Below are 23840 nucleotides of genomic sequence, written 5' to 3' on the forward strand. Positions count from 1 at the left end.
ATGAAGGGACTACCGCAGGCTCATTTTAAGTCAAGTACTTGGTAGTTGCTGAAGTTAAAACATATAAGATGTCTGACAGGGTGTAAAAGATTTATGGCGCTTCTCAAACTGCTGCCTAAGTGGCAAAAAGGACCGTGTGGAGTTGGGTGAGGAATCAGCGCTCACACTCCCGGAGCTCCATGAGTACAGCTGCTGCTCTCCGAATTGCAGTGCCACGTTGCTTGGAGCACCTTGAAGCTGAGCCATTTGCTGCTGTCAGAGCACAGGAGCGTAGTGACTGTCAGGCGGAGGCAGGAAGGTGGTCGGCTGCCCTTGAAAGCTGATGATCCTATTTCAGTGGGTAGAATTACACATTTTTCAGGTGGTAGAACATTCTCTTGCTCAATGTCATTCATATAAAAGGCATTCTAATGAAAAGAAAAGCATGTTAAGTGAAGTATGCAAAGTCCTGAGCAGTGATTACTGACTCCTGCAATTTTCTGGCTGATGATATCCAGGTTTACAAAACCATGTGTTTATTTGATCAATGGCCACTGACAGGTGCTGAACACTAATATGTCAGTAATAGCAAATAACATCAGAGGGTGTACTAAAAAAAGACTAGTAAGAGTAGTTCCTTGGTTTAGGGTGTTTCTGAAGCAACATTTATCCCTGTAGTGCCGTGCAACCTGATTGATAAATGGGGAGAAGAGGTGGAGCTTTCAGCTGCCATGCCAAAAAACCATTGTGATTAATTCTTGTGTGGTCTTGAGCCATTGTTTTACTGTTACATCAATTATTAGTATAGCGTTTGTATGTATTTTGGATGTACAGTTACATATTGACATGTGAGCTACTATCTGTTAATTCTTGCATTTCATTTGGTAATTACTGGTATTTTTTGAGTGAGGAAGGATTTTAAAGGTTGTTTGTTTTGGTTTTTGTTTTTTTTTAACCTTAATTCATGATGTCAGGGATTCATGTTTAAAGCTGGCCTTTATCTCTTGGGCTTCAACCACATGGGTGCTTGTTTGTTGGATTTATGCTTATTATGCCTTGTGAGTAGTGATTTGAGTGTTGTGGTCAGCCTGGTTTTTGACCTGGAAGAGAAATAGTAGATGTTACTAAATGGGAAGATATCCAAAGAGCCAAACAATCCAGTCAGCAATGCATATGCCTTGTAACTGACCAGTTGTGTTCCAAAAGCCTTTCTTCGTATCCAGTAACATCCTTTTTAAACATGGGCTCTGATATAACAGGATTGGTTTCAATCATGTTGTGGTAAATTTATCCTTGGGGATGTTGGGGGAGGAGAGGTTCCATCAACAAGTGTCTGCTGTTCTGTCAAGATCTGATTACCTGTGAAATTACAAGTAGCATTTTAGACATGGTTACAGTAAAGGTTGCAGGCACTCTTTGGATCTGAAATTTCATTTTAGAGCATAAGGTCCCTAAGGGCTGGTTTAATTTATTTAATTACATTGTACAAGACTTGGGTAATAGTTTTAGATCAAAGTATAAAAACCAACTTCCAGGCGGATTTGTAAGATAATTGAAAGTGGTAAATGGCTAAACACTTCAACAGTTTTGCTTCATAGGGCAGAATGATACGCAGATATGGAATGCAGTGATATAGTACAAGTGCTATTAAAATCCTAAATAATAAACTTGGAAAAGTAATTTGCTTAATTGTAATGGCAGCACATCTTTCTTCAAGAGACTGTATTACAGAACTGGATTGAACTGGCCTGTTAAGTCCCCACGCATCTTTAAGCACTCCTTAAACTCTTTGGTGGGTTGAACAAAGAAGATGGGTTTTAAACTTTGTATTTTCATAAAGTAATTCTATTTCAAAGAGTTTTCTACCCATAGGGCAAAAAAGAATTATTATTAAGGTCTTTCCTTATGAGGTGCTCTTAGAAACTTTATGCTTACAGATTCCCCTTATTCCACACCTTGGATGATAACTCTTGTGGCTCTGCCCAATTTCAGAAGAAAATTCAGTTTTCTTAGATGTGACATTTTTTTTTTTTTTCTGTTTTCCTACATGCCCAGTTTTATTGGACATCTGCAAGCTGTTTCACATCTGAGTTTGTGTTTAGGAATTTGATTTAGATGACTCAAAGCCATCATCACTGACATCAAGCATTAATTCTTTTTTTTTTTTTTTTTTTTTCCTTTTATGAAAGGTACAGAAAGAACCAAAAAGCAGAAAAATGTACATGTTCAGACCTCCCTTGCATGATAAACCTCTCTTACCCTTCTGATTTACCCTTAAGCTAACTTATTTCAATGCTCATTTTGGAAGAAGTAAACCATCTGGTCTGGGCTTGCCATTTCTCTGCCGTTGTGAGTTTTCTTTCTATTCATCAGCTTGGACTGTCACTCACAACAGAATATCTGATTGCTAATACAATTTCAAGGCTGAGGCTCCACTAATATTAGTCATTCCTAAAACTTGACAAAGCAGATGTATTGCCAGAGTAGAGGCTGGCAATTTACTTTTCCAGCCAATAAATCTGACCTGTTGTATCAGATGTTTGCTAGTATGACTTATCTGACTTACCATTTTACAGTTCTTGCATTAAATCTTTTGCTCCACAAGTCTGTTACATCCATCAGAAGTTTTTGCAATTCATCATGCATGGCCTCATTGCTTCTTTTTGTAATTTCTTAAAAGTAGACCAACTATTTAACTGAGGCCTGGCTTTATTTATAAATAAAGGTGGTAGGACTCTTTCCCATCAGTGTTCCTGAGATCAATATCCCTGTGAAATATGGCATGCTTTTTTTCTTTCATATTTAAGGGGCTGTTCTTTTTGGTTTCCATGCTGATGTGCTACTTCATCATGGTCTCCCCTCATGCCTATTTCATCTCTATAGCAATACAGAAATAGTGGGTTTTCTTTATCTAAGCTGAAGGTTGTGACCTTCATTTAGGAGCCATCTTCACAGTGATACATCCCGTTTTAAGTTATTCCATCTAACTAAATTGAATATAATTATAATTCATTATTTATTACTTCTTGTAATAAATTTCTTGTAATGAAAAAAAGCTTCATACACAAAAACTGCATCAGATTCTGGTGATTTTAAAATAAATTTGATTTCAAGAAAAAGATGAAGAAGGAAAAAAGAGTATTTTGAGGAATATTGTCAAACTTTTTCTGTGGTAACTGTCAGTACAATAGTAAAACTGCTTCATACAAGTGTGTTACAATGCTCCTGTTTCAATAATTAATTATGGAACTTCTGTATGCTAAAACACATACATGTCCTGGAGTCTCTGTTGTTGCAGGGCTTAAGAAACACCAAGAAGTGGGGCTGTTGGCTCCCTGTTCCCTAAGGTGTATCAGAATTCAAACTAAGTTAATTCTCTCTGACCATTTAATACTAAAACTGTTTCCAATTGATACTAGAGGTCTTAATGATTCTGTGTGTATCAAATAGTAGGTTCTAATTTCAGTTTCTCATTCTAGCTGCTGTGTCTTCAGATAGCTCAGAATGTGGCTGCTGGTGTTGTCTCCTCTGATTGCATTTCAGATTTGCAGTATGTTGCTGATATGGACCTCTATCCATAGTGGTGGATTTATATTGTATTGGCATGAAGCTTTTTTTTTCTGCTGTATCTTTTGGGACTTTTTCTGCCTGTCAGAAATTCAGCAATGCATTTATGTGTTGTTTTTTATAACAGTTTACAGCTGCTCCACAAATCCTGAAAGTGTCATAAATATTCTTTACTGTTAAGGTGACATTCAGTAATCATATCTTTGAATTACTCTCATGGAGTTCCTTACCTAAAGTAGTCCAATTCACTAATTTATTTTTCAATATATATCAACTTTACTTTGTAAAGACAAGATTGCCATTCAGTTTCCATGATAAACGTTATTGTGTGATGCATTTCTTCCTTTTCCTCTCTATTCAGAGTAAAGCAATACAAGATAAGCAATGCATGCTTATAAAAACAACTGAAGAACAATCAGAATAGCTTCTTTTTTCTATCATGAGCCATTGTTTCATGCGGTGTTCCAGATACTGTTGTGATGCCTTTTCTTTAAATAAGATGTTAATGATGGCAGTTTGAACAGACCAGGCTTATTGCTGAAGCTGAACTGACCATGGTAAAGAAAATGTGGGGCCGTAAAGACATGTGGTAACACAGAGCAGAATGCAGTGGGGGAATTGCAAGGATTGTGTTTAGCTGCTGCTGAAGAATTTGATGAGTAGAAAGAAAACTTGTGCCCAAAGAGCTGAAGGGAGGTGGGAAATGCTGTGGAAGAGGCTGAGTGTGGTTGGTGCTGTATGCAGCCTGGAGTTGGATTCGGTAATCCAACTTGGGATATCCTGTGGTTGTGTGGACTGTGCCCATTAGGCCACTCACCTCCTACCACCCGTGCTCTCAGAGCTGTGGAACCCTGCATTTGGAATGAGACAGACACTAAAACTCCAACCAGTCCTTAGGGTGTAAGACGTCTTGCTTTTAGTGTTTATTTATACATAGTAATTTTCATTCCCATATCCACTACTGGGAAAGAGATAAAGCAGAGCTTTTCTTATGCCTGTGTAGCAGCAAATGCTTTTCCAGATGCTCAGTGGTCTGGAAAGTAGATCTTATGGTTCCCCCACTGTGATTGCTCCCATTGCAGCAGGAGTTACACCTGTTGGTCTGAGCGGTGATGACCAGGGCTGCACAGTCAGCCAGCTCTACGAGCCACGTTTCCTCTGTGCGCATCCAATTCCTTGAGTCCACACAGGACTAAAAACCCCTCTAGCAATAATTCTGTGTCAGATGGACACAGAATTCAGTATCTTTCAGTATCTTTGGTATCTTTCTTGTGAAAAGATATAGCAGTAGAAGCTTCTAGGCTCTTCCTTGGCTGTCAGTGAGTTAATCCTTTAAACCATGCTTATAGAGTTAAACTTACATTATTTGTGGTTGTGCTGTTTTTTTCTTCTTTGAAGTTGTTCTTATAAATATGGAGGACATCGTCACAGTATTTTTGCTTTCACCACACAGGGATTTGTTTTCTTTTTCTTTCTATTATCTGAACTTCAGTTTTTTGAAGGACCTCTTCTTATTTCTCTACCCCACTGCTTAACATCTCCCGACTCTTTCATTAAGCTTCCTTATTCTAGGTTTGCCCTTTGGATATTAAATATTGGAGTAGATTTTTCTCATTACTTTGATAATAGTTAAACTTATGAAAAGAAATATTTTGTTCAAGTAGATTGAAGCAATGAACTATGAAAAGAATGCCATGCTATTATATGGAACAATAAAATTTTAGGAAAATCCTTGACATTAATTTAAAATATGATTAAATATACCAATGAGAAAGTTTGAAGCTTGCAAGTAGCTTCTCTGAAAATCATTTCCAAAGTTTTACAGGCTAGGTTTAAATGTTACGAGCAGAAAGCTGATTATTTTAAGGATAAAAGTTCCCGTAATAGTTAATTTGAAAGAGCTGTTAAAGTTGATAGCTTAGTTAATAATGAAGTTAAATAATTTGATTAGCTTGGGAATAAAAGAGAGACAGGAAAATTTGTCTGAGGCCTTGACATCATCTTTAAGACTATTATTCTTCTCTTTAAAAATCAAAAGTGATTAACTATGATGAATGCAGTGAAGGTACATTGCATCGTGTGGATATGTTGGTGTAGTACTGGCACATTTGATTTACAGAATTTAATCCTGGGATTCTGCTAGGGAGAAATAGGTTTACCAGTGTTACTAAATACTGTTTCTTAGGCTAAAGGTGCGGGATAGTGTTCATCCCTGTGCAAACATTAGAAACTGAGTGGTTTGATACATCCAAGAGAGAAAATAGTGAATAAAAAATTAGACAAAGCTTATAATTACTTTCTGTACACAAAATTTGAATGTGGAAAGAACCAAATGAAGCTTTGGTTTCACAATGTACAGCGCCTTGAATGCACTCCTGTTGGTTTCTGTGTCTTGCAATTAAAGGAATATCGTGGCCACCCAGAATAGGGGAATGGGGTACGGGGTGGGGGGGGGGGGGGGAGGGTGAGGGTGAGCTGTATCCACTGGCTGTGTGTTAGGAGGAGTATGATATTAATGGTCAGAACCTGTCTGAAGGCTGGTAATGCCATCTTTGTAGGGGAAGGTCTTTATTAGTTGGGCATTTCAGTTAAAGTTTGGTCTGGCTCCTTTGTTACTTAATCCTACTCCATGAAGGAAGCAGGGCGCAGCTTCTGACATATAGGCTGATGGTGTCAGGGGAATGGCTTCTGGGGAGAGATAGCAATCTGCAGATCTAATGAAGAATGCAGATATAGGGTATGGAGTGTACCTGGTGTTACATGTGGGAATGGAGTAACAATACGTAGGGATTCGTGAGTAAGGGGAAAGATTTCAGCGTTACTGGAGTCTGAGAATGAAGGGGCTTCTTATGTACAAGCATGTCCATAGGTAACAGGATCTGATTAATTCCCTTGCTCATAGAACAGTGTGCTTTCTTTACCATACTTCTTATGTTGTGCTTGAGATACAAGAAGTAGTGTTTGTCACTGTGTTGTTCTGCTCTGTTTAATTTATGCTTGGGTTTTTTGCTTGTTCTAATGAATGAACTCCAGCTGCTGGATTCCATATGGAAATTTCAGCCAGCATAGCTCATCTGACAACTAGCACCTGCACTGTGAAAGCTAAGAATGAATTGGCATGAGAGAACTGATGACTCTCATCTATTATTTGGGTAGCAAGAAGAGATAAGGAGGAGGAAAGTTAACCCTGCTTGCCAAGTAAAAAAAAAGTGAACTTATTGTATCTATGGTTGTGGTTCTAACTTGGGAACAATTATAGTCACTTTGGAAACTTTTCTTTTAAGAATGAATTTGAAAATGGATTCTAGGGAGAAAGGAATGGGCACCGCAGCTCCCAGCAGCTGCAGTAGATGTAGGGAGAAGGTACTCAGACAGGTGGCATGTTGTTGAAAGCTGCTACTTGAAAGATCAGCAGCATCTCAGGAGGCATGACTGAGCTACAAGTAGATCAGAGTTATCTATTGATGCAGTATTCCTTCACCGAACAACCCAACCATTTTATGATTGTCCCTACCAATAAGACATACAAGGGAATTTTGGCTTCTTAATTCAGGTTTTTAAATAATATTCATATGGAGATGTTAGCAATGCATAGGAAGACTCACCATCACGTTATCTGAAATGTGAGATGGGGGGATAAGTGTGGTATGTTGAGTTTTGTATCCTACAGGGTATTCATGACGATGTAACTATAACTTGTCATGATATCAAGAATATTTGTCAACAGGTCTTCGCCACAGTGCCCTTGAAGTGAGTTTTGTAGAAAGAAAGAGCCAGTACTTGGCCTTCTGCAATAGTTATCATGATAATAATTGGCTGAGAGTCTACTTAAGAGAGACATAATCATGAATTAAAATAAATTGCTGATGTGCCTTTCTTGTTTTATAGATAAAATCAGTTGTTCTGATGTGTTGGCCCACCCTGAGTCTGAGAAATAAGCTGTGTTTTAAAGCTTTTACTCTTTTCTTTTCAGCTGGTTGGGTATGTTTTAATTTGTTTTCTCTACAGTGACGAGGAACACATGGTTCTTAGTTTCCAGGAAAAGTTTACAATTTCAAAGAATATACAAACAGTTTAACTTCCTTTACTTTTAGAACTCTGCTTCTTTGTGTTTGAGCAATGTTTTATTGTTTCACTTTACCTTAAGAAAAGGTCTCTCGTATGAACTCAATTGGTGGGATCAAAAGATCGGTTTCAGTTTTAAATCTATTGAGAGGATTTGGTGCTTTCAAATTCTCATGTACAACTTTAAATAAATTTTCACCTTAGAACTCTATGGAGTCCATCCATTTTGGCTTTCAAATGGTATATAGCTGCCGGAGTAGAATTAATTAATGTTTCTTTTGAACCATGCTGCACAATAGAAGCACTCATTAGATGTAAAGTGCTGGAAACTGCTGAGGACTTTGTAGTTCCTTCATCTGTCTTTATTGATACCCTACTTTAAGGCTCAAGAGAAAGTGTGACATGTATGCCTGCTATCATCAGGCAGTGATTTGCAGTAAATGGTTGTGGTAAACCAAGGTATCTTTGGGAAGTCAGTGTGGGAATAGATTTTAGAAGTGAAAACTCAGGTCAAAAGTGCAAAGTAGTTTCCTTGTCCTGTGAACCTGATGCATTTTTTAGTGTGGATTGCTGCCTGTCTGTGTCAATGTAGCAAAATGGAATGCTTTGTTATCGTGCCTTGTTTTAAAGAAAAACAAGTTTTATATATTTTTTGGAGGGAAATGACTCTTTCAAGCCTTTCAACTTCAGAAGAAAAGTAAGATTAATCAGCTTGGAACAAAGGCATGTACCTTTAGTCATGCAGCAGTGTGACATTCTGCTTTTGTACTGGCTGCTTCTGACTCACTTTGACTCACTTTATTTTTCTCTATGCTATTTGTATTTGCTAGTTTTTGTTATTTTTCACTTTCTGTAATACAGGACATTCCGATGGGAATACAAGAAAGCAGAATTTTATTTATTTTTTATTTATTTTTTAATTTTTATTCCACAAAAGAATTCCAAGGCCTCTAATGGTAACAGCATACTGCTGGAGTCAAGTAAACATCTGGTTTTGTACATTTAAGAAATACCCTGAGCATAACATAAACAAGAAGTTTATTGTAGTCACTTTGCTTATTTTTTTTCCCCTCTTCCAACTATGAGAGCAAAGCAACAAGGTAAAGGTCCCTCACCCGTAGATCTAATCTTTCTTCAGTTCAAAGCTTTGTAAGTAACAGCAACCATCTGTACAGGACAGCTGTTGAAATTCCTCTCTTACAAGCATAGTGTTGGTGCCAAAGGGAAGCTTCTTGCTCTGGTATCATTGTACCCTTTGGAAAAATAAGCAGCCAGCGCCCATTCTGTGTTATCCTTGAGGTCTGTGAAATGATACTGCAACTTCTAGTACAACAACAGTGTTCTATAGTGGTTCTTAATGTCAAATCTCAGTGTTGGTGGTTTGGCTACTTATCTACTTTTTTACATGAAAATAACTTGATGAATATAATTTCTATCACTGTAGTTGTACTAATAATACATTTGTTAAATCTAAGAGTGAGTCATAGAATTACACAATTCATGCTTTGCTTCTTGGTCTCTACAGTGTATTCGTTCTTTCTGCATATTTTTTAGGTTGAAAAGGAGAAACTGAGAAATTTAAGAAAAACTAGATGGACAAAGGCTTTTTTCTGTTTATTTATTTATTTCCTAATGAATAAGCCTTCATTAAGTATATGGAAAAAAATCTTGTCCAGCTATTATTAAAGAGAACAAAAATAGAACAGGAATAATATAATAGCAAAGAACTGTTTTTACTGTTTCTCTGGTATCCATTTCAAAGGCACAAAATTAACATTTAGATACATTGAAGAATTTTTAATGGCATTTTGCTTCAGATTATTTAATGCTGCAAATGATTTTTAAGTACCAAAGTGGGGGAAAAAAAGCTAGGAGTGTACATTCAGTTTTCCTTAGAATGCTTTTCTTCCCTCCTTTCCTGTAGTGCTCTTGCTTTCTCAGAGATCTGTCTTTGAAATCAATTTCAGATGTCAGGAAGAAAGCTAAAGATGTTGGCACTCGTTGTCACAGATCAGACTAGGATGTCTCATTAAACTGTGAGCAAAGAGAGAGTGTGCATCACCTCTAATTTCCAGACTGGTTGGAGCTTTGTATTTAATGTTGAAGAGAAACGTGATTGATGCTTTGCAAATAATATGTGATAATATTTACTGAAAGTTTTAAATATTCGAAAGCATGTTTCTGTGCCTGTCTAGGATGAATGATTTTGGTTTCCTGTGTTCTCCCTTCTTGGCTGATGGCCTCTAAAAGTGAACTTTGAGAACAAATGTAGAACAAGTCAGGCATGCCCCTGTTGTGTTGATAATATCAACTTGACAAATGTATTCTGAATTTTGCCTGCAGCCATTAAAATGGAAAGCAAAATTGGAAGTGTTTTATGTGACTTTTTTCATTGCTTGTACCAGCAAGTATTATACTGATTTATACTGATTATACCATAATTTTTAGAAAGCATTTGTCCTATTGACTCACAATGAAAACAATATATTTTAATCATCATCATGTTATTTTTACTGCTTCGTTGTTTTGTCACTATTTTACTTCTTCTGCTTACTCCTAAGCTGGTATAAACTAAAGGCCAAAAGACAAAGCTACAAAAAAAACACTAAAGCTAATTTAGTTTGAATGTTTACTGATAAAACTGAAGTTGTTGTTGAACTTTTGCATGTACATCTTTCAGGATTTGGTTTCATATGCGAAGTAGAAAGTCTCTTTTTCTTCTTGCTATGTATACAATTTATATTTTCTTCATTTTTATAATTGCATCGAGATACACTGTAAACATGAAGTAGGAGAGTAGAATTTATCAGCTTCTGTTGGATCCAGCAAGTTGGCAGGAAGCACATGCAGAGAAGTAATTTAGTGTATGTTGCTTTAATTTAGAAATGATCATTTCTGATGTGAGGCTGGTGGGATTGGCCTTTGTCCAATAAATGTTTCCTATAAGCACAGAACATGTTAATTTAATGTTTCCACATTAAAACCATTTAAAAATAAGTACCTGTTGACTGTTGCTAAACAAATAGAAAAACAACTAATTTGCTCCTTAATGAGCCAGTAATAATGTGCTAACATTTCAGTCAGGCACAGTTTCTGGTTGAGCATGTATTTCAGAAGGTCTACTCTGCCAACAAGCCATCTAAAATCAATGCTAATAACAGACATTGCCATAAAGTGTGTCAATGGAAGTGCTAATTCTGAGAAATGTTGAGTAAGTATTTGTGACAATCTCTTAAAATACTGAATGTTGGGTAGTTAGAATATGCTGCAGGAAGTTAAATATTTTTGGGGCCAATCTATTCTCTGTTTGTGCATGTGTATATTCAACTCAGTTGCTCATTCTTTTAAGAATAAGAGCTGGAACATCACACATGCTGTCCTTGTTAAAGGGAGAGAAGTGCCTGGGATGGTGATGCTCCCCGCACTGATTGCATCACGTGGATTTCTGTCTCGATTCAGTAAGTCGAATGAGCTTTCTTTGCATCAAGTTCTGTACCAGTGGGTCTCTGTTGGATTACACCAGTTTTCTAACTCAGTGGCCTCCTCCAGATCTCTCAGTCTCCAAGGTGTGGTTTAGGCTGGTGTGTAATAGCCACAGAATTTTCCTTACTCTCAAAAATCCCTGTTAAACAGTTAAGAAACCATTTTCCAGGTATTTCTAGAGGACTGCATTTCTCTAATTTGTTTGTATGAGGTTTTTTCCTCCCTTATTAACATTGAAATGATTTCATATCTATTCTATGTAAATCATTTTATTGTTAAGTTTCATGTTGGAAAACCAGAAAATTTGTTTTGATGTTTTTAGCGCTATAGAGAATGAACATGTGAGGAATTACGGAAGCAGAAGAGGGAGAGCAGTAAAGGTTATTTGTGACTCTTAAACCTCAAAACCAGGTAGTTTTCCAGCTGGGTTGGCATTAGGTGCCTGGTGAAAGCTGAAGTTAATGTTGTTGATCCAGTGTCAGCCGTTGCTTTCCTAAAACAAGTTAGTGCTCGTGTTAGGCAGAGAGCTGTTCTTTGTTTAAAAATAACTGAAGTTGCCAGCCCTTTCAAAGACTGTAATTATTTTCTCTGTAGGGGAAAAAGAAAACATACCTTATCTACTAAAGGAAAGCATTTAGATGCCCTTTCCTCCTTTCTTTGTCCTGCACTAATGTGCTTTTTTTAGGAAGAACGTATTGAGACTTTTCCCTGGTGGAGCCTGATGACGATAACCTGGGGCTGCTTTGTGCTGTGATGCACTCCCAGTAAGCCTGTGTACTATGGCAGCTATATATTTGTCCCTTTCTCCCACGGAATTTAATAAAGAAAATTGTTTTGATTAATAGCTTTTAGATTTAACAAACAACTCTGTTTTGGGTTATACATCCATCTGGTCCAGTTTCTAGATTGTCAGCACGGTGATGTATGGGAGTTTGTGCAGCAAGAGCAGATGACTGGAGAGACTTGTGAAATCCTGCAGGGAGCAAAGGCAGCAGATTGCTTCCCAGCAAGCAGAGCTTGTAAACCAGCCCAGGGCTCACCTCCTACAGGATACAGGGGTTTCCATGAATCAAGATTTAGGCTTTCTCCATCTTCATCTCAAATGTGTCTTCATTATTGGCAGGAGATGCAAGTTCAAAGTAAAGAACAGAGGTTGATTCTTCATTTGGCTGGATGCTTCAGATTTTGATTGAGGGTAGGTTAATGATGTGGTGTAACTGGTGGAATGTAGGACTCAGGTGATTCTCTTCTTTGGCAACTGGTATGTGCCAGTGAGATGTGACCAGGCTCTGTGCTTCTGCAGGGTTTCCTCCCTTCAGCCCGTCCTCATCTGATTCCAACCTTCAAGCAGGACAGACAGCTGGAAGGTGCAGATCTGGCACTTTACCCTGGGATAAGATGTTCTTATCTTACTGCAGTGATTGGGGGCCTTTACAGCTTCCGCTCACCTTAGGAAAGCAAGCTTCCCTGACTGTTCTCAGTCCAAGCTCTTCTATTCCTATGCTAATTTTAACAAATTATGAAGGGACATCATTTGGCTGATTATTTGAGACAAAATACTTGAACTAGGAGGACAATCTCCCGACTTCACTTAATTGGCAGTCTCATTACAGCTACTTCACTGCCCTCCAAGAGATGCCATGTCTTGTAGACTAAACAGTTTCGTTTCTTCTACTTTAAAAGAGTTTGTTAAATAGTTCAATCTTTTTTCAGTCTGGTTAATGGAAGGCTCTCTAAATGCTTCTTTTTCTTTGGCTTTGACTGCTATTTTTTCAGTTGTTCTTTTTCATTAATTATCTCACAAATGTGCTAACACGACTAGGAAATAGATGGTGATCATTCCTTGGGACTGTTGCTCACAGTAATGGATCCAATACAGTCTGCTTGTGCTTAGATTCATGATTTGATGATATGATGCAGAGGTGTCTTTTTATTTTTTGGTCTGATAAATTGCACTAAAACATAACAAGACAGGAATCGGTTCCAAAAGGGAACACTGCAAGTTCACGTGCCTTAACTTTTTGAAGCTTTGGAAACCATTTATTATTATAAGAGGAAGTTTTGATAATATCTTAAATAAAGGGATGTTTTGCTCTGTACTGTGATTTTGACGTTATGTATTGAGTAGTCATGATTTTTTTCCTGAAAAGATCTATCCATAACAGAAGAAAAACAAGTTTTCCTCCTGCTTCAGTGCTGAGTTATACATTCTGTGTATACACACACAACCTGATAATGCGTTTTAATATTTAATTGATGTGCTGTTGTTACACAGCTTCCTTATTTTAACATACTTAATGTGTTCTCTACAAACGGTACAAATAAATAATGAATATTAATAACACTGAGCTGTATGTCCATTTGTGCTGTTTGGATGCAGCCATGCAAGCACTTAAAATGATTTTTAACACAGTGATTTCTTTTCATATTGTTCGCTGTGTGGTGGATGCAGTCTTTAAGTTGGATTTATGATGCACATCTTAGTGGTATATCCTTTGAAATTTTAAGCATTTAAGCATTAAGCATTGCATTGAATGTGCTGTTTTGTCAATAGTAATTATCGATTATGTTTATTTCTCGTTATCTAGTAGTATGTTTAGATTTACAGTGTAACCAACAAAGGAATATGGTTCTGAAGTGTAAAAAAAACATATATATACATGCATACACAAAGTTTGGGAGGTACAAGTCATTCACATCTTTACAAACCTTAATAAAGTTATGACATTGTTTTCAAAACAGTATTTAAACTCCCTCTCTACCTAACTGGGTTTTAACCCTGTCTAACTTACAAATAAATCTCTTATTTTTCCTTTACATATCCTTTTGATGTATGTCATCCATCAATGTTAGCAAGAACAGTAAATGCATTGATCTATTGCTACACTTGGCAAGTTAAGTAACACTTCTTACATAAAATATTGATTTATAAAACACAGTACATGTAATTAACATTACAACTGTCAGAAGCTGAAAACGGTATTAACTTGCTGCTTATTTATAACCCCAAAAGAAAATTTAATAAAATATCCAGATTAATAAACTGTTTTTTTTGTTGTTTTTTTTTTGCCTTCAGAAGTGTCAAGCTGAGTTACGTTTTCAAGAACAGTGAATGGTTTCTTCTGACAAGGAGAAATTACATGTTTTGTCAGTATTGGTGAAAATAATTCTCAACTCTTTAGATACCTGTATTGTCCCTGAGGAGGTGAAAAGATTCCACTTGGGTAGTTCTGAAAGGATTTAATGCAAAAGATGCAGAAATGAGTGATGGTATTAGGGAAAATTAAGGTAGCCAATTTATGTCAGGCTTTCAAAGCGCCTTTGATCTGGCTTTTAATTGGTGCCCGATCTCCTCCGTGAAAGTTTGCAAAGCTGTGTCTCCTTGTTTGTGTGTAACAAGCATTAGGCACCTGTCTGCAGAACCTGCATGGTGAGGTGCTTGGAGCTGTGCGGGGATCTCTGCCTCCTGCTGTTCCTGACTCGAGCACTGAGTGGGCGCCTGGTGTACAGTGACTTTAATGTGATGGGAATACTTGACTTGAGTTCTGTGAACTTTGGGCTCTGCTTTGATTGTGTTTTATGCCTTAATTCAGCATCACAGAAGGACGTGAACAATCTCGTGTCTGTTTGCTGTGGCGTACGGTCGTGCGCTTACCACCCTTGAATTCAATAGCGCCACTGAGATCCTTTGAATTGAGTTCGTTGAGACAGGCCTTATCCAATTTAGAGGCCTATTTACATTTTCAAGTTTAAAGGGCAAAAAAGAAAATTACAAGCTACATGTAAACAAAGTAACAATAGCTGTAAGGAGTGGGTGTTGTGGTTGAACAAAGGTTTGTGCGCAAATCATTTCCCATTCGCTCTCCTTCATCAAAAGAGATGTGTTTGTATCTTTTATGGTTATTCATGGCCACTTTGCCATTTAGAAATAATTTTCTCCTTGAAATAATACATAGGTGACCTTGTGTGCCTTTCCAAGGCTGGCACTGTGCTGTTGTCTCCTTCTGTTGCATGTGTGATTTTGCGCTGGTTCTCCCAGCCACTGATCAGCTGTGTACCATTTGCATTTAATTAATCTTCCCCAAAAGCAGCTCGGAATTCTCCTTATACTAGGGACAGAGTTATAGAATGCATGTTTACAATACATCTTATCTGTTAACTTATCTGTTAACTTGTCTGTAGGGTTTCATCTTGCTGTCTTTTGGAATACTCAGTGGATCTACATAGATAGCAGTGCAATTGGAGCTGGCCCTATAACTGCTGGAGAGTGTAGATTGTGTAGCAGTAGCTTCAATTGCAGCTAGGTGGTAAAGGAAATCCTGCTCTGCTTGGATTCTTTTTCTGTAAGGCTGTCTTAGCCTTCCTCCTGCTGTGTGCTGAGATTTAAACTCTAACAACTTATTTCCTTGAGAGCTCCGCGAATCTCTGTAAACATCACTAAGTGTTCAGAGAATATACAAAGAACGGAGGTTGTGCTTTGATAGCAATTCAGCCTAGAGAGGTTGTAGATTTCTTTGGAACTTTTCTGTTTGGTTTTGATACTTGATGGGTTCCCATTTGTTTACCTGCTTGATTACACTGTGGTGCTTTTTCATCTCATAGAAACTTTGTGACTTTCAGATTTGCTTACAAACATTTCCCAAGAATCATTCTGCAGTCCTTTTAAAGAATGAATTATACTTTGTGTAACTGAAGGAAATCTTCTGGTTCTTGATTTTCAGTTTTATAGATCAATAAGTCTATGATTGTATGATCTGTTGTCATTACCTTCTAGTACAGAAAAAAAACCCACCTCTTTATCCTTGTCCTGACTCGGAAAGAATCATTAAGGTTGGAAAAGACCTCAGAGATCATCTAGTCCAACTGTCTACCTACCATTTGTATTGCCCACTAAACAATATTATAGTAGGCTTGAAAGAGAAACTAATGAATGAGATGTAGAAATTCAACTGTGAGATCAGGCTCTGGGTTAGTGTAGCAGACGCTGTTTGAGGCTCAGTAAAAATGGTATTGGCTCGTTCTTCTTGTCTGTTAAAGAAATCAGTGTTAAGAAACACGTGATACAGTTGCACGTGGGAAAATTTTTCTCACTGGGGATAACCAAGAGCGTGTTATGTGGAATTTGAAATGGAATAATGTTATAGAGAATGATGTTTTCTGTCAGAATCCAGGCCGCTCCTTTTGTGCTCTTGTGGGCACTCCTTCCTTCAGTCTCACTTCGGCTCAAACGCTGAAAGCCTCAAAAAGTTGTTTCTCAAAAGGGAATAGATATCTTCAAAAAATCTGTAGTGATGGAAAGGATGGTCTTTAAATAGATGACAGCGTTAGGGAGCAGATTTTATAAACAGCAGAGGTTAAGTCTGAAGAGGTTTAGGCAACAAGTCATAGTAGGTTATTATTCTTTTTTTAATCATCAAAACTGCTCTGGCCTTTGCTTGTCATATATTTGTATGTGATGCTAAGCTATTTTTGTAGTTTCTTCAGCAGTTTGTGGGGGAAAATGGAAAGAGGCAGGGAAATAAAACATGCAGTTGTTTTATAAAGTTATGAAACAATTCTGCCTTAAAACAAGGCAGATTTTCCTGAAGCAACACATTTCAGAATACATACCTTAGTATTGCACAAGTGCGAGGGAACTGTCATGTTTGTTTTTTAAACAATACTGTCTTTTCATCAAGATTTTGGTAAAGCACAGGATCTGTTTAAGAAATGAGGAATTCAATATGGAATTTGTGGTTACAAGAGGGGAATTCTAAAGGAGAGAAAGAACCACTGCTTGAAGTTTAAAAAAAAAGGAAAAGTGAGCTTTTAATTAAATCAACTTAACCATCAGTATGAAACACTTATCTTTGCCGCTTGGGACTCCTATTCTACTGAGCTGTTGAAAGCTAATCATATCTATACATTACAGAATGTTTAGTTTTCCTATTGGGATAGTGTGCAACAGGTACGTAATCTTAACTTCAATATTTCTTCTATCCAGATCAAACAAATGATTGGCAATTACCCAATAACTGACAAGCCAATTAGTTATTTGACCTATTCAAGATGAAAAAAAGTTACCTATTGAAATCTTGTCTTCCATTGACTGTACATTTAAAAGAAATAAATGTCACTTATTCTAGAAATATGCAGGTTCCTTCACAGAACTTGCTGAGTCCTAAAACAATTTAATTCCATCCCTAATTAAACCTTTAAAAGCATCATCCATCAACCTCAGCAGTTACTTGCATTTAGAGATGATAGCAGACGTGTTCAACAAGTAGATTATCTGCCTTCTCTATAGCAGAACAAAAAAGGGCCACGTGGGCTCATTTAGTTGACTTTATGAAATAGATTATTTAAATGCTGTTTTAAGTACACGTGCTTCAGTATTATTCTGATATGAAATCAGATATTGTCTCTGATAAAAGTTCAAGAAATCCATTTTAAGGAAATGTTTTATACTACTGTGCAAAAATTGTGAACCGTGGCAGTATATCTGATAAATAACCTGGTACTTCAATGAAATATTCACTATGATGCATCAGCCCTTCCAAATCCAGGCTTAGCATGAAGTAGTACAATGCAATTTTAATTTAATTGTTATATTTAGTGATTTATGTCACACTTCCAACCAAGAAAATCTGAATCTCGAATACCGATATTTTGGGTAAAATAGCCTTACTGCAAATCAATACGGTTAAAATGACTCAGTGCTCTAATGTGTGTTTGATGTTGACAGTTACATATAGATCATATACTAACTTTCACACCACTTGAATGCATTTTAGAAGGTTTGAAATAAAAAAGAAGATTGACTGAGATGTATCCGAGTTCATTTCTGCTTCCTGGTATGTTTCCCAAGATGTACCATGTAGTTCTTACAAATACATATGTTATATAAGCTATTGAAGTTTATTTTATCGAAGAATACAACTTGGATTCAAAGCTAGTACATGCATGTATACGTGTCAGGAATTGGGATCATTTCAAATAGAAAAAGAGAAAAATCTTTTGCATATCCAAGCCATGAATAAAAAGAAAACGGCTGTGATTCCCCAGAAGGTTACAGTTATCAGCTGTCAATCAGTGGCAGAGCAGCTCACGCTCAATTACTGTGTGCAGTCCCAAGCATTGGCTTATGAATGCCACGGCTGAACTTGAATCATTTTGATGGAATTCTGTTGTCCATTTGTTTCACCTTTTTACTTTCCTTAGACTGCTGAAAAGAGTGTCTACAGTGTGAGCTTCCTGATTGTTTCCTTTTTAACTCCTCTTTTGTGTAACGTACAACACAGGTTCTCTAAGGTGCTATTTTTGTGGCAGTTATTAACCTAACTTAAGATAGCTCACATCTCTTTTCCTTGCAAATAGGGAGTGCAAATGCATTTCTTAATTGTTGTATTTCTGGACTTCAGTGCCTCCATATGGAGTGTTTGTAGTCTCATTTTCCTGCAAAACTGCTCGGAGATATTATCATCTGTGTCAGCCGATCATGGCTTTACATACATGTATGAAAATGGGTAATGGGCATCATGCTTTGACCAAACAACAAAGAAGAGGAATCACTACAGATGTGCATTTTAATAAATAAATTGGTTTGGTTTTGCTGGTGTTCAAAGCAAAGTTTCACAGCCCCAAAATTGTTTTCAGTATCATGCCTGTTGGGTAAACTGAGTGATGGAAATGGATGGTAAAATGAAATGTATTAGTGATTCAGCTGTATTTCCTCTGATTTGATTTATGAACAGGTTAATCTACTTTTAATATTCAATACTGGCTCACCTAAAATGATTTGTGAATAGATTTATCTAATGAAGACAAATAATAACGGCTGTGAGGATGTGCTAACGTTCTCTGTACTCACTAAAACCCTTCTCTGAGCATCTGCAAAATTCTTTCTCATTTTCTCAGGATATGAACAAGTGATTGTATCTAGATTTCTGGGGGAAAAATAACTGAGATTCTAACTGGGCATTTGCAGTGCTGTTTACTGGTGTAGGTGGTATGGTATTTCTCTGTAGGTGATATGATACTTCTCTGGAGTCTGACAACTTCCCTTTTATCTCTGGGGTATTCAAGATCAAATATAAATGTATATTTGTCAGTTTGTGCCTGAATGTTATTTTCAGGGAGAACAGAGTGAGAGCTCTCAGCTCCTGTGACAAACCTCAACTGCTTGGAGAGAAGCCCGAAGCTGGTAACAAATCATAGAATTACAAGGTTGGAAAGGACCTATAAGATCATCCAGTCCAACCGTAGTCCCATTACTGTTGCTACAACAAACCACTAAAGCATTTCTTGTAGCTCCTCATCCAGACGCCTCTTGAATGCTGCCAGGGATGGTGACTCCACCACCTCTGTGGGCAGCAATTCCAGCGCCTGACCACTCTGTGAGAGAAAAAGTTCTTTCTTATGCATAATCTAAACACATTCTGGTGCAAATGCATATAGCAAAATTTTGTGTGTGTGTGTTTAAATGTCAGCATTAAAGCAACCAGCTGTGTATGTGCATTGTCAAATTGGGTCTTGAAAATATATTTTGAGATAAAATTCGTCTAAGCTTTTCATGTACCAAGGAAAGCAAATAGACAGGCTAACCTGGCAGTATAATGTAACTTTCCATTTAACGATGCACAAAAGCAAGGCAGACAGGTTTTAAAGCAAATATCGAGATAATTTTGACATTCAGTCATGTTTTTTTCTTAAGATTTTCATGAAAATAAATCTACATTGTCCTTTTTAAGGATACCAGTCAGGATGTTGGTGTTTGGAAAAGCTGCAGAAGCTGGATGTGTGTACCCACAGATACGCATCTTATCCTTTTATTCCTCTTTGCAGCTCAGACATTTTATTTTTCTCTTTAAGACAGCCTAGCTGAAGAGCCAGAGAGGCTGGAAGTGTTAACCCACATTATAGTCAGATGGAAGCAACAGCACATAAGAATGCTTGCATGTTTATAGCCATGAAACTCTCTTAGCTAAGAGCCCTAATTCCATTATTTTATTACTCTTGTTTCTAGGACTCAAGTGTATTTTTTTTAAATCTTTTTGCTCCATTTTTTTCAAGAGAATAAAAGTTGAGAGCCATATGACTTGAAAACTGCTGATTGCCCAAAGTTAGACTTAAGTGAGACTTTATTATATGAAAGTCCAAGTATCCCATGCCTGTTAAAGGATGCACTTTGTTCTCTATCCCAGTTCCTCCTTTTTTGTACTTTTCTTTTTGAAATAGCTTTTGTTATGCCTGCTGATTTTCCAGTTTCCATGTGATGCTCTACAACATTCAAACTTGCCCCTGTAGGTAAAGTTTGCACAATGCCATGTGAATCTTCTACCTACACAGTGAGCAGCGCTGTGCCGTAACGATGTTGTTAGAGCTTCATTGCAGCCTTCCTTCGTGGAATCCTTGCTTACTATTTTCATTTCTTCTTTCAGTGAATATTTAGCAAGCTCTGATTATATAATTGAATTTGATAAACTGATGGGATGTGATTGATGAGGAAGTCAGGAATAAGAGATGAGAAGATAAAATTACTTCAAGGCTTTAAGTAAATCTTCCAGAGAGCTGCGATAATTTATAAAGCATGGCATATTCTTTATCAAAATATTCCCGTAGGTCTATTCAATTTCATCTTCTAACAGAATTGGATTGAATTTTGAGAACCATTTTCATGTAATACCAGCTTGATTGTAGTATTCTAAATGGGGGAGAGCTCTGAGTGGGCTGCAGCATCACAGCCTTGGGATTGTTTGAGTGAGAGAGGTATGGCTGAGTGACAGGACTGTGGGCTGCAGGCTGCCTTTCGAGTAAATCAGTTGCTCTTGGAAAAATGTAAACTGAGAGGTGTAAGTTGGATAACTTAGAGTGAAGCAATGAAAGATGCTGTCCTGTTAGGTTTTTTAAACCTCTGAACAAGAGGATTAATGAGTGACCTGGGTATAGGTTCAGAGTGCGGGTACCAGCTTTGTTGTGATCTCACTGTGAATGGTTCAGCTTCCTTCAAGGAAGAACAATTAATGACATCATTCCATGACCCTTGTAATATGAGCAGGTAAATAGAGTGCTAGTCATTTAAACTCAGCAGTGGAACCCTTTAAATACAGATGCACCTCTCTGCCGATGTATTTTTCACAGGGTAGCCTGGCATCTTTCCTGGCAGTCTGTCTCAAATCTGGGAGTCTCCCAGAAGTCAGTAACAGTGGTGCTACTTTTAAAGTATCCGCTGATAGCTGTGTTGAGAAAGAACTTCTGGGTCCACTGGATCCCAGTGGGGCACACAGCACTGGGTGGCCTTGCTCAGGGTACTTGGCTGCATCTGTCTGCAAGGAGGAGACCTCACATCCTCTTTACAGGCTAGCCTATAGTATTATTCTGTATTTTGCATCAAATCTCAGGCTTTTAGCATAACATTTGTGTATTTTTACTCACGCACACAGACAGACCCATTTGTTTGATGACAGAAGGCATTTGTTAATTTTTAAATGAGCAGTCTATGGTTCTGACAAAGTGCAAGTAGAAATTTGAGGTGTGAAGTGTGAAAGCCTTGATCTTCCAGAGTCAACTAAGGGGTGCATCCCAGTGGGCTTAAATCTGTAATAAGTCTGCTTGTTAGTGTAGGTATAGCAATTTAGCAGTTGAGAATTAGGCTGCTAGGAATAATTTGAATGTTTGTGATCCATAGAAGAATAAGTTTGAGACTACATATGACCCTTGAACATTATTAAAGTATCCTAACTCAAAATCTGTTAGTGCTTTTTGGGTAAATAAAGCATTTTGGTTAGCAGTAATATTGAAAAATACACTCATCTTGCAATTCTTTGAGATCTTCTGTTTTAAACCCTTTTTTTTCCATCCAAGTTCTTCATTTACCCTGAGACTTCTCCTGCTGTGATAATCATTCCTATCCAAGATTATTCTTTTGCTTTCTATTAAAAAAAAAATAAAAAATAGAGTTTTGAGTGGATTTAAACCTCGCAGAGAAGGGGGAAAAAATCCACAAAACAAACTAATAGAGCTGTTTGCTGTCTACCACAGTAGATGATGCTGTATGTATAAGTACTAAATGTGGACAAAATCTTGGCTGAATATGCACTTTCCTTCTAAATATGTACAAAGACTGAGGTTGTCGAAACCTTGTATACTTGGGAATAAGGTTTTCTAGGAAGCTCAGTTATAAATATAAAAGTGTAAACCTTGTCTGCTGAGTCACGTTGTAGTTATATTACTCATTTTGAGGGAAAAATGAGCAAATAATTGGTGTCTTATGCTGCACTTACTTACAGAACTGTTTTGCCTCTGTTTCAGATGATGTTGCTCCATACTTCAAGACAGAACCAGGCTTGCCCCAGATACACTTGGAAGGAAATCGACTTGTGCTTACCTGCCTTGCTGAAGGCAGCTGGCCCTTGGAATTTAAGTGGTTACACAACGACAGCGAAATAACCACCTACTCCAGTGAATACAAGTAAATAAAAGCCATAAAATAGCCTTCTTTAAGTATAATTGTTAACAAACAAACAAACTGGTGTATTTACAAGGTTTTTAATTACAAAGACCATTTTTTTTGTAGATGAATAAGATGTCTGAGAGAACTGCCTTTGTTGAATGTGTTTAACACTCCGAAACAGAGTTTCTAACGTAGACTTTTTAAGTACCAGCAATAATTTTGCTGGCTTTGAAGTTTTATGTATTCTCGTAATAAAGAGCAGGCATATTACTGATATTTGTTTAGATATTACTGAATAAAAAAGGGGATTTTTTTTAGAGATTGAAAATTTTTAAGGTCACTTTGATGTCTTTTTCTGCTGCTCTGGGTGCTTTTTCATAGCATGCTGAAAGGAGAAGAGGTATTGGTTAAATGTTATGTACGATATACTACCTGTCCTTGAAGGGTTCTAAGATCAGTAGATCCGTTCTTATTAAGATGTAGAAATAAAAGAATGTGGTCTATCTTAAACTTCATGCGTAACTTTCATTTTCACATCTGTGAATGTGAAAATTTCATAGTTAAACTGTTCTTTTGTGATTATGCACTTTGTTCTCTGAACCTCATTGACTCCCTCAACACATCCCATTGGGCAAGAGAGGAAGCACACTGTGGCTAATCAGAGCTACGTTTTTGTTGATAGGCAGCAGATGGCTGGCCAAACATCAAAGTGTAGAGCAGCCAAGATTTGTCTGCCTTTTCCTTCATGGCAACATTACTTGGGTCTCCCCTATGCAATTGCTGATTTCCATAACCTTATAGAAATTTAATATTTATGCAACTCCTGTGCTGCTTTTAAGTTTTGTTGAATTACCTGGTGGATTCAGAAATTTTAACACTCAGGTATATGACAGGCGGACCCTCTAGTAATAGCACTTGTATTTAGCTGAGCAAGCTAAATTCTGTTCTTAGTACAATTACAAGAAGTAGGGAAATTTTCTCCTATCAGTACAGGAAGAAATTACAGCGTAGATTGATATAAAAATGTGGATAATTTTATAGTATTCTATGCTGTTATACATGGTAGTCCATAATTAAGATCTCTAATAGCCCTGTTAATTGAACATCACTTGGGATAAATGCCACTGTTGTTTTGAATAACAACAGCTGAGTCCATTGCAGTTTGCAGCTGATGACAGCTCCTACCCATGTAAGATGCTGAGAAAGTAACCAAAAGTAACTGGACAGGGGCAAGATGCGTGATTATGGAGTGATAACAAAATGCAAAGGCTGGAGCTCAAGCTCAGCTGGTGTGCAAGTACTGAGGGACAGTTCA

At 37.3% G+C, this 23840-nt stretch overlaps 1 protein-coding gene across 2 annotated transcripts in view; it reads left to right on the forward strand.

Moving 5' to 3' along the window:
• Positions 1 to 23840, forward strand: part of SDK1 (sidekick cell adhesion molecule 1) — a 358865-nt gene that overhangs the window by 71238 nt on the left and 263787 nt on the right. For both annotated transcript variants that reach the window (XM_015876860.3, XM_015876861.3), the window contains exon 2: positions 22384 to 22543. In XM_015876860.3, the coding sequence (XP_015732346.2) occupies positions 22384 to 22543 (160 nt within the window). The remainder of the gene's footprint in view (positions 1 to 22383; positions 22544 to 23840) is intronic.

This window comes from Coturnix japonica, chromosome 13 (assembly GCF_054131305.1).
Source record: "Coturnix japonica strain WE chromosome 13, WE-NBRP24, whole genome shotgun sequence".
Classification (NCBI taxonomy): domain Eukaryota; kingdom Metazoa; phylum Chordata; class Aves; order Galliformes; family Phasianidae; genus Coturnix; species Coturnix japonica.